General features: G+C 35.0%; 1 protein-coding gene across 1 annotated transcript in view; it reads right to left on the bottom strand.

The window, feature by feature from the left end:
* brinp3a.2 (bone morphogenetic protein/retinoic acid inducible neural-specific 3a, tandem duplicate 2) overlaps window positions 1-12,318 on the bottom strand; it is an 88,373-nt gene that overhangs the window by 34,496 nt on the left and 41,559 nt on the right. The window contains exons 3-4 of the mRNA XM_047375878.1: window positions 4,511-4,701; window positions 537-727 (exon numbers count right to left, since the gene is read on the bottom strand). Coding sequence (XP_047231834.1) covers window positions 537-727; window positions 4,511-4,701 — 382 coding nt within the window. The remainder of the gene's footprint in view (window positions 1-536; window positions 728-4,510; window positions 4,702-12,318) is intronic.

The raw sequence follows: 12,318 nt of genomic DNA, 5'->3' as shown, positions 1-12,318 counted from the left end.
CTAAACTTTGTGAAGCTAGATGAAAACTGAAAGTATTGCTACCTGGAATTATTTGTTTGCTAAATTTAATCTTTCTATATATGTTTAATAATATGTTTGATTAATATTTAAACTATTTTAATGGCTTACATTTGGTCATATACTTTATAATTAACTCCAGATTTTGCTTTAGATTTTAGATTAGGCACAATATTTCTCTTTATTAATTTGAATATACTATTGAATCCTGGAGAAGCATCACTGAAGTTTGACTTAGTAGGATAATGCTTAAATGTTCCAAAATAGGAACAATAAATAAATACATGTGGATGTAGGTTAGGAGAGAAAACAAAACTTCCAGATATGAGATAAAAAACGAAGACTAGCAGCTAGCTACCTTTGTAAATTTGTGTCTAGCTTTCAGTGATTACGTTTTTTACTGTGTCAATGTTTTAGATAAAAATTGATGTGGACAGAAACTAATAGTATTTGCATTTGTTGCACCAAGTAAAAAACAAACAAAACAAACAAAAAAAAAGTTAATTAAAAGGCATTACCTTTATGGCAGTGGATGCAATCTGGATGTGGTGCAGTTTGCGCAGAGTGCTCTCCCTGTCAATGAAGTAAGAAGCGGCAAGCTGGTGTAGAGCTTCCAGAGTCACAGTAGAGGAGTTACCCGAGAAATCGCTCACCTCTCCTTTCTTACTCAGCTTCCTTTTGTCCACAAATATCGTTAAGGCCTCTTCTCCTGCATGGAAAAGGAACAGAATTTCTTTCATTTTTGTTTTAAATTGAACCAGGGGTGCATTAAGGCCTCTTTCAAGAATAACATCTCTTTGAGCTTTCTAGAGACTCCAATGTGCATTGGTCACAATAAAAATAGTTATTGGTGTTAATGTGTTTTAAGACCTTTCCTCTGAATTTATTGCCCAGATCTCATTAAAATAAACTCTTTATCTAAACGTGACAAAGATGTGTCAAATATTTTTCAACTGTGTTTTCTATAAATAGAATTAAAATCTTACATAGTCTTTATTTGGCTCACGTCACCAATGAATGACAGCTTCTTACAACAGAAGTAATTAAATACTCAGAGAAAACTAGTGTTATTATGTACATGCATGACATATCATGTCAATCAAATTATTGTGACTAAAGTATATTGCTAGTAGTTTGTCTACCTTTGATTGATACTGGAAGTAATTTCAAATTAAAACTCCATTGAAAAACTGAACAGGAATTAAGGATTTACAAGTGCTTTTCCAGTCATGAGAGGTACGTCAGAGTTCCTGAACCAAAGTTACAGAAATCTACTGAAGTGATGACAAATGCAATAATTTTTGTGCTTGCTGTTGTTACTGCTAATCAAATCATTTTACTAAAGCTTTAATAAATTCAAGATCAAAACTGCTGTGAAGTAATAAGTTACGTTTACCCTACTAAAAATATGAATATGCATTTATATTCAAAGGAAACTATCAAAATTAGGTTTATGCTAGTTAGTGTGGAGTTTTTGAATGAATTCAACAGAAAGTGCTTTTATTTGGGAAAAAAAATGTGTATGGTCCTTATTGATGTAGTTAACACCTTTGTAGTTATCCACCACGTAACTATTACATAGTGTTTCAAGGACTTCTTTTTTCTTACTCTGAATCTGGGGATTTGCAAAATTATTGGAAAACCATTTGCTAATTATACATTTAAAAGCTTTGCTTTCATGTCTTAGCCATACACATGTTCCAATGTATAAAATAAAAAAACAAGGAGTGTAGTGCAATGTAGAGAGTCAATGAAAACAACAAAAATACTGAATTTCAGAATAAATGTAACATTACAAGTTTTTATTTTGTAGAACGAGACGTTTTTTTGTGATAAATCTAGCTTAACAGAGACAGAAAGTCAGGGGTCTGCTTTTTGTGTTTGTTTTGTTTAGTTTTGTTCTGAAATGGCCTAAATTTATTTAAGACAGATTTATGTTTGAAGGACATATGTCTGGTCCCCATTATGATGCAACAATCTACATGAACAGATTGTCATGAACCATTGTCAGATCACAATAAAAGAACATACCCAGCAACAACAACAACCTTGGATTTTTTTAAACTGTTAGCTTACTTGTATGTACCTGTTGCACAGCCAATTACAAAAATAAATCACAGTCTATTTCTCTATGCACATCTTGAAAACCTGTATTTAAGGCCATACACATATTGCGTTCATCTAACAAATCTGTTTTCCTTAACAGTTTCATTACATTTGGATGTGATGCTATTTCGATAAATGTTCACTTACATACTGTACAAACATTAGAGAGAACCCATGAAATTACTAGGATGACATTAATCATTTACTCAAATGATATACTATATTGACTCACTCTCAGCCCTGATTATATAAGATTGTTCATTAGACTCAACTCCACAGACCAAAAGTCCAAGTCTAGTGTTGAATCTTTATAGCATAAGTCCAAGTCATGTCTAAAGCATTTGTTCTTGTGACCTTAGTGTGACTCAAGCCGTAGTAACAAGCTTCAGCTCCCCTCTCTTCAGTGAAGTCAGGAAAATTCCCACATATCCGATGGGCTCACAAATAAATCTACAGCTCAACCTTCAAATCAAACTTGCTCTGCCCCCAGTACATACATACAAAATGTCAGATAAGCACCAGCAGAGCCTTCATAACCACCTCTAAAGAATAAAGACACTTGATCACAGTTAGTATAGGACATGCCACCCTGTATTTGAAGCCACTGATCATAGCAATCACCTCATTGTAAGTTTAAGAGCTGGGGTGTAGCAGACGGTCTATGCTTTAAGAGTTCCTCAGACACTGCACATCATCTTTCTCATTATAATGCAGTGTTAATGCTTCCAAGTCATTTTTCTGCCAACTGCCTTTCTTACTCAACTGCTGAAGGGCACACTCACTAATATCACTATCTATTTATTAATTTCATTAAGTCCATATGTTTCTGAACACAGAGACAATCCATACGGAACCACAGAGACATTTCTCGGGCAAAGATCCAAGGCAAACTCCTCATTCTCCTCTGTCTAAAGCACTAACACACTGGCTGAGAGCCAGAGTGTAGGGCAACATCAGCTCAAGATGCCTGTGATAGTTGCATTATGTGCAGCCACTCACAACAGCAAACTTTTCAAAGCCCTGAGTTAGGTCTAAAGTAATTGACAAGTGTTGCTTTGTAAAAGCAAATCTCTTGAAGAGAAGCCTCGACCTCTCTGGCATCTTAAAAGGTTTTCTATTTTTTTCTTTTTTCAGGAAAGTCAAGGAGTCATTAGTGCATGACCATTCCACAGTCTATCAAAGAAACAAGCTTTGGGTGCGTATGACACTGCACAGGCTTTTATATGTACACCAAAATATATTTGCTGTTTTGGTATTAAATTATGTTGTAATGTTTTCTTTGGTTACTCTAAGTAAACTCCAGTAATGTGAATCACCATCTGCTTTCCATACAGAACACCTGAAAGAGTAATCATAAGCAGGTTTTGAAATCTCAAGTTGTACAGTTTAGTAAAGCCCAGATCATCATGTAGAAAAATTATTAATTCAGTAACATATTTCCCCAGCCCCTACCATAATGTATATAAGCCAAATCATTCTACTGTAAAAAACTAAAATCTGAAAATTGCTTCTATCCTTGTGGCTTCATTACTATAACTTCAGCCAACACCATTAAAAAGAAAGAAAAACTTACAATATAACCTAAACCTGCAGCTACAGTTGATAAAGTTAATAAGTTAAGAAATCCTTTGTCAAAAAGCCATCTAAATCTGTCAACACTCTTATTCAGAAATGGACTGATGCAATAGATAGTAAATAAATAGTGTTCGGGACAAAAGAAGAGGTTATTTATTTAAATAGCTTCCTTTTCCATGACAGTTTACTGTCTGTTTTGTTTTTCGTTTATTGACCTACTCACACTCACTCACAAAATTATGGCTGTAAAGCTGTCATACAATGGTCTTGTCTCCCATCAGCAACAACTTAAGGCTCAGTGCCTTGCAAACCTACTTCTGTAGGCTTTCAAGAGCTGAAGGGTACAGCACTGAATTCAAGAGTTCACTGTAAACATAGTTAATTTCAAATGAAATTCAGTTGGATTCAATTGATGAATCCATCCAAAATATTTAAACAATGGCTGCACAATATTGTGTTGTGTTTACAGTATTGTAGTGTCCACTACTAAAATAGCAAAGGACTGCTTATAATACAATATTTGTTAGCTATTATTATTATCAAGTGTTCACATTTGCATGCCATTACCAAATGTAACATGTTGGAAGCAGATTTACTACAATAGAAGCCCACACCAGACACTGTTGACAACCCCCATGCAAAGGAGCACATTAAGTAATGCCAGATGAAAAAGAAGAGTAAGGAAATGTAGATTAATCACCACAGATATTATCACAACAAAAATATTACAGTTGCATTATTTCCTAACTCAGCCTTGATATAAAAAAATCAATTAATTTATGCAAAGAAAATCAATAATAGCTTCCTTTACCTCCAAGTGTTGCTGTCAGTAAAAAGTGGGTTCCATACTTCTTGATCAGATTGTCAGTGATCATTTGGGTGGAAGGCCTGCGGCCCAGAAGTCGAATATTTCTGATGAACTCAGGGGTTAAAGGTAACTGAGACTCCAGGAAATCTCTTCTCTCCACTGCTAGGTTGTTCACCTTCCATCGCCCAAACTCCCTGTTAAGAATGGTCACACAAGGACAAAAATTAAAGTAACAAAATCAAAAGATTTACATGTGAGTTGTTTAAATCATACTTCTTTTACTTAAACTGCAGAATGTTAAAAACATAATGACAACATTATAATAATCTTTAGGGAGTCCAGTGTTGTAGTACACATGTGCTGTTTTTCTACACAAGGCTGTTCATTTTGGTTATGTCCTTATTGATCTACAGCTGCCAGTAACATATTCAATGGCGTCAAACGACAAAATGGAACAAAGAAAACTGCAAGCAAATAAACATTTAAAACACTCAAACCTAAAACAGTTTTTTGAAAGAGAAATTGTCATAGACAAATATTTATATACACAATTTACTCTGTTCAGTGAATTGCTTGAAGTAATTGTTTTACTCAGATAGTTTGTTTATTTCATTTAGAACAATCGAACAACATGATATGCCATAACATTGTTTATATAACTAGTTTTCATTAAACTATGTCAAATACATATAAAGAGTAGAAAAAAATTGAGTTGCATGCTGTTTAGGTCTTGTTCTGTGGAATCATTTCTTGTTTGACGCTGCCAACACAATCCAAATGTGACAAAGCTAAAAGATAGATGGACATATAAATGTAAAAACTTGCTGAAGAAGTCAGGAAAAGTGCCAGAAACTGAAAACTGGGTATCCAAAACCATGATTGTCTCATGTGATGGAAATGTGATCCAACTGCACAGCTGACATATGCTGTATTTAATAACTCCATTCATAGAGGTGTATGTGGCTCAGTGAAAAGAGTGGTCATCTTGCAATCTGAGGGTTGTGGGCTTCTTTTCCAGCTTCCTCCTGCCACATGTCGATGTGCCCCTGGGCAAGGCTCTTAACTTCAAATTGTCTACCGACTGTGTATCTGTGTATGAATGTGTGTGTGTTAGTGAGTGTGTCTGGGTGAATATGGCTTTGACTGGTCTGTATGACTGGAAAGGTGCATTACAAGTTCAGCTCATTTACCATATTGTGACATTTATTATGAAAAACATTTTCTTACGAAAGTGTATGTCTTTTATGTAACTCTTTTGCTTTTTGATGCTCTACTAGTTGTTCAGCACTTTGGTCAGCTCTTGTTGAGATCATGGTAAAGTCTTTCAAATCGTTTTTCCCCTAATGTGGCACCTATCCTGGTGAAATTCATATGAAAAGCAAGCAAATTAGTTTGGAGCAAGATATAAAAAAAAAAAGCCATAAACAACTGCAGTACATTCCTAAACTTTTACTGATTTTTTTTTTTTTACTTTGATTCATTATCAGCAGCCAGCCTTCTCGAGTTCAGACCTGCCATCAGTTATTAAATATGATTAGCTTGAAATCAAATTTGTCTGTCTATTATGGCCTGAGGCCATTTGCTTTGCATAAGAATGTGTGGTTGCAAGATGATGATTTGCTTGCCCAGCTGTGTAGTTACACGTCTGGGACTGGCTGGCCTCTCCTAATTCCTCCAAATGGGCCTCCTTTTGAAATCCTCCAATCACAGAAGAGACCCTTCTATTTAAACTCAGTTCAGCTGTCAATGACAGTGGCTGTGATTTAATCTGAGCAGTTTGTCACTTTGTTTGGATGGATTGTGAAAACATTTGACTTTGTTGAACTTTTTGTTAGCTCAAACTAGTTGATATTGCCTGGTCTAGGTTGCAACCAAGAGTTTGGTTAGAGGCCTGTCTGTGTAACTTTAAAAGCATTTGTAAGCTTCTGAAGATGGGCTCAGTAGACTTACTCCAGGAAGGCTTTTGTTTGTTTAGTTTTGATCAGTGACTGACAGATTTTTATTTCAGCCCTTTTGGTTAATCATACTTTTTAAATTTTTACTTTGGTAAACTCCATCCTAAATTTTGTTTTATTGGAGATCAATCTTGTTTCATCTGTTTTTTTAATTTTTTATGAATTATCTTTGACCTCAACTGATAATTTGTACTAGTTCTAGTACCCTCCTTTTTTTCCCCTTTTGTCAAAACCTGAAAATGGCAAAGTAATAAACCACTTTTTATTTAAAAACCACCTACGTCTGTTTTGTTACTTTCATTTTCCCTGCCTAAGCTGGGTCTTAACACTGTGCTCCTAGGATTTGTCTGACATTATCTCATTTTCACCCTTTAGCTAAGGCTATTGTTGGCAGGGAGGTTACAAAGGATGAAAAGACCATCATTGCACAAAGGTATCAGGAGAATGATCATGAAAAAATTCCATAGGGGCAGATGGTCATCCATAATTGGAGAATATGGTACCATCATAGAAGCTGATGGTACCATGGATCAAGGTTATTATCGTTAACAAAAACTAGAAGTAAAAAAACATTTTTGTTAACTGAAATAAAAAATAAAACGAGACTTTGTAAAAAAATGAAAACTAATTGAAACTGTAATGGGTCTTCACAAAACTAATAAAAATTAACTAAATTTATAGAGATAATGTGCTTAGTTTTCATTTGTGTTTCATGCATTAGTATGAAGTGTAGTTTCCTATTGTTGTTTTTGTACTCTTTGTTCTTCATTAAGACACCAGATAGCAGGTACGTCAGTCTAGTCATTAATACGGTCCGTCCACACGTAGCATCACGCCAGCAAAACTTAAAGTGCTAGAGTCCAATTAGGGATTACTTTAAATATGACTGCGTTACAGATAAAAGCAAGTGTAGGGTGACCAGACGCCCTGATTTACACGACCTGTCCCTGGTTAAAGCTGTCCCTGGAAATGTCCCTGATTTTAGCGTTTTCTGAATGCGAGAAAGAAATGTTGTGTGTAGACTTATAACGGTAGCCGGGGGTAGAAAGCGCAAGTAGCGCTAAACAACAGCTGTTATGGTAGCTGGTTACAGTGCTGGACTGGGCTGATCCTGACCGTGATGGTTTGTGAAGGTTTGTTTCACAGTAGGGGAAACATTAGTAGTGTTGTCAACATAAAAAAAAAAAAAAAAAAAAATAATGCAAATGGCTTGGATGTGTTTTGTTTTACTAAAGGTGAGGACAAATACAAATAAACCAAGTTTGTATGAATTAACAGAACAGCAAACAGGACAAGAGCACAGGGAGTAGCTGAATGAGTGAGTGAGAGTATGATTAAAACAACTCCCTGATTTGGGAAATTGGAGCTACAAGATTTGTCCAAAGTAAAATGTTTTAGAATTGATTGGTGACCTTTTTCGTTTTTATTTTCTGAGTTAGTTGTGAGTTTTTTTGCTAATTTATCATAGTGATTTGTGAACTCCGGCTGAGGGTTTGTTTCCACTTAGTTTGGACATATGAAAGTTACTGAAAGGAGTCAATAACAGGGAATGTGAATGAGGCAAGAACTGCATGAACAGAGATTGATGAGTAGGAAGAGAGAATCACCTGGTTAAATGTGCGTTTCTTCCGTTGTATGAACCTGTAGCTCAAAGTATAAGTTGTTGTTGTTGTTGTGTGTGTTTTTTTGTTTTTGCCAAATATAGCAATTTTGGTATTTCATCAACTGAGGAAAATAGTTAAATAATTAAAGAAAAGTTAATATTTAAAAGTTTATCCCAGTTTCCTAGTATCTAAAAATATCCAATTACTAAAGGCTATGTGATGTTTTTGGAGAGGATTGTGATTATATTATGTCTCTTTTAGAATAGTGAACGTCTGATAGAAGAGGAGAGAGGAAAAAAATAAAAAGACTGATAGAAGGAAGAGTTAAGCAAAGAGCAGATGAGTGTTAGAAAAAGGAGGAGAAGAAAGAAGACAGACATTACTGCTGCTATTTCTTTGTTTATTACACTTAGGAAATGCTAACAGTGTGGATAGACTTTCCTGGTATTACACTTGGTTTTTATAGTTTAATTATGAATAAATATTTTAAAATAAATGAAACTGTAATTGTACCAATGTTTTAATTATATCTTGATAACATTTAATTATTTTAATCTCTGAGCTGGAAATGTCCCTAGATTTGATTTAAGAAAAAAAGACTTAAACTATAACTCAAACTAATAAAAACCAAACTGAAACTAAGCATTTTCAAAAAATCTAATCTAAACTAGAAAACAATTGCTAAAAACTAAATAAAACTAAAACAGAATTGAAAATGTGAAGTCAAAACAAAATAAAAATTAAAAACTAATAAAACTATTAAAATCTTGCCATTGATAACTAGTGGATGGCCGAAACCTTAACAAAGTTGTTGAAATTTCAGGCCAATACTGATGCATATGACAAACATCTGCTGAATTTTTCTTATGCCTAAACTAAGGAGTAAGGTTGCAAGACGGAAGTCTTTCTTCAAAACTTAACATCCAGGCCTGACTAAAAACCAAGCTGGAAGATTATGGACAACAAAGTTCCAAAATGTGAGTGAGTCACAGTGATCCAAGTATACATCAAAAGCATACATCAAAATCTGCACCAGGAGAAAAAAAGTCATTTTACAATGACTTCCATTCTGTTGATAAAGCATTCATAAAAAAATAAAAAGAAATGTTCAGTGGTGGATTTTCATATGGGCAATAATGGTTCACTGCTCGGGATGACATGGCATGGAGGGTGACATTGCATAGGGGGATGACACAGGCACTAGAAAAATATAAAGAAGTAATGTTAATTTCACCCATAGCAATTTTTCTGTTGCCTGTTTATATATTTAATCAACAGGGCATGCAAATTAGGGATGTAATTGTAGAACGGCATCAGTCAGGAGAAGAGTGCTAAGTCTAAGTTTTTCTTCTAAAATAAATTTTATTTCAAACCTAAATACAGTGCTTCAATGTTTCCAATATGACCAACTGCTTCTGCCATGGCTTTTAATATGTTTCTTAATAAAACTTTCAATGATGAAGCTATACTAACTTCTATAAACATATTGGTATTTTTGAGATTAAAATGTGTTAAAAAGCTCATATGCATTCCCTAAACAAGCCTGTAAAAATAATTATAAATGTAATGCCACATAAAATAGTGTAGTGTTTTTTTTTTCTACATAAATCATGGCTTTTCTTTTTTTAGAATGTGAACTAACATGTACTGTAAGATGATGACTCAAAATCCCCAGACTGGAGCTATATATTTCCATAACAGATGATAAACTTGGTTTTAATTGGAAGTATGTGAGCTTAGCAAACAATACCGGACCACCTCTAAGAAGTGGTCCGGTATTGTTTGCTAAGTTCTTTACAGTTGTTGCCAGAGAAATGGCTCAGTTGAATATGGCAGGGTGCATTCACATGTCTTCCATTTACCTTTGGCTTCATTGTTGTCAATGTTAACACAAAACCAGCCAAGGTCAATGACAGTCACATCTCCTGTAAATATATATACATGTTGATCATCTGTATATCAAACACTTTGCATGGGGGGATAATTCATTACATGATTTTAAAAGTTCCTGGAAGCACACAGCTCTTTTCATGTAGAAACAGACTAAAGGCAATACTGCAAGAAACAGTGCTTAATGAATTTATATTTTAAGATAATCATAATTTTAATACACCACATTGGTTGCTTACACCAGTTATACTATTACAAATTTTATTTTGATGCTTTTTATTTTTTTTTATTTTTAGTAGTATGTTTTGCATGATGATTAATAGTAAAATAAATTCAAAGACCGTTAGGTTGTATTTATTTAATGTCTAATTTAATTATCCTGTTTTGTGTGGATAGCTCAACGACTTAGGAAAAGAAAGCCATAACTTCAAAGGCAGAAGAAACAAGCATAAAAGACCTACCTTTGAAGCCAGTGTTCACTGACATTTTATATAAGACAGCATGCATATGATGTGGGATCACAATGGAGAATGAAATACAAGTATTTCACAACTCACTAGAAGTAAAAACAACAACAACTGTCCACCAACTTTAACTGGAGCTAATAAAAATACATGGTTTCAAATTTAAAACAAAAAACAAAAACAATTTGGATTGCTAGTATGAAATCACTAACAGAAATCACAGCTGTAATTAAAAAGGCAGAGAAATTTCTTACATAGGTGCAAAGTGTTATATTAGTTTTTCCTGTTGGCTTGGCACCAAGCAGCTACATTCCAAAAAATCAGGCTGATGTAAGATGAAAGGGAAAGTGCTTCTCAGGGAACCATTACTAATATTAAAGAACATTTTTATTTATTAAAAAAATGCATTTTTGAAGGGCTACACCTGGATGCCTTTTTAAAATAAAATGCTGCCTTGAGTGATGGATTGTTTTCGGTCATACTTCGCTGTGCGGCCGGAAATAAACCTTTAGTAAATTTATATGAACTGCCTTGTCCAATCAGTCAAATGTTGCACTTCTCTCTTGTCACCATAAAAGCTTGACTGCTGTAATCAGAAAGGGTTGGGCAACATTGGCTGCACATGATGGATGGGAGGAGTGTGGCCTTTTGAAAGGGTATATATCACATTAAACCAGAAGTAATGAGGAAAGCTCGTACACACAGATGTTTAAATGATAAAAGGTGTAAATCACTCGGAATTCAAACTACAGCACAGAAAACCAAAGGAGCAGGTACTACAGATTTGCTTCACATTTTGTATTAATTTATTATTACAAATTAAGCAAGTAGGAGACGGATGCATGCAGTATTAAATGGGTGCTGTTAGCTGTGTGGGAAGTAAACATAATGATGTTAAATGGATATGTGGTGTTCGTTGACCTTTTTGCCGACACTGTAGTATTCAGACAAAGCCCCTGACTAATTTCTTACTCAGACATATCTAGTGTAGCTATAAATCTCAGCCTCATTTCATGCTATACAAATAAATGACCTCTTCAAAAGGAACATAGTGTCTTCTGAGTCCAGTTTGCAGCGTGAAAGCAAAAGTTTAAAGGTGCAGCATGTTCTGTGCAGTAACAAAGAGGAGTACATAGGGAGAGGGGGGAGGCAGTTGGTGGGATACAGGTACAGAAAACGTATTCGCAAATCCCTGCCATCGTTCGTTTCTTCAGTTATCGCTGACTGATAAGCTAGCCCTGCCTAATCTTAAAACCCCAATAGGCCAAATGGTTCATCTTGCAGGAAGAGGATGAAATGAAATAGGTTTCACCACAGAGTTGATTTTAGGGTCTGCAATCCCTCCAACAACAGCCTAAGTTATTATTATTATCAATTTCATTGCTGCTGCTTGCCACATCAGTTTCACAAGTTTAATTCTCTATGCACTATCTCACAGAACACTGCCAAGAATTGTTGATTTTTCTTATTTTTATTTTTAAGAAAAGACAGTTTCCACTGTTCTTGAAACATAAATGGGTAATTTACCCAAGTATTGGATGTAAGCACTGAGTCCATCCAATACGTGGGCATTGGACAGGAAAGGAATACATCGAACACCATAACCAAGTAGCAATATAGTATACAGAAACATCTGTGCAGAATACGAACTGCAGACCCACAGGTCCACCTATTAAGGTGGTGGAAAATAACAAAAGCCAGCCAACCGCTCATTGCGATGGAAACATCAGGAAAAATGAACACAATGTCGAGAAATACCAAGGACTCAAGGAAGAGTTGGAGAGAACTTGGAGGGTGAAGGCAAAAGTAGTGCCTGTAATCACTGGAGCACTTGGGGCAGTTACCTCCACACTGGAGAAGTGGCTCAGATTGAAACATTGGAAATTTCAGTCCAGAAG

The sequence above is a fragment of the Girardinichthys multiradiatus genome, chromosome 9 (assembly GCF_021462225.1).
Source record: "Girardinichthys multiradiatus isolate DD_20200921_A chromosome 9, DD_fGirMul_XY1, whole genome shotgun sequence".
Taxonomy (NCBI): domain Eukaryota; kingdom Metazoa; phylum Chordata; class Actinopteri; order Cyprinodontiformes; family Goodeidae; genus Girardinichthys; species Girardinichthys multiradiatus.
The sequence above is the reverse complement of the archived record's forward strand: the minus strand, read 5'-3'. Positions and strand labels throughout refer to the sequence as shown.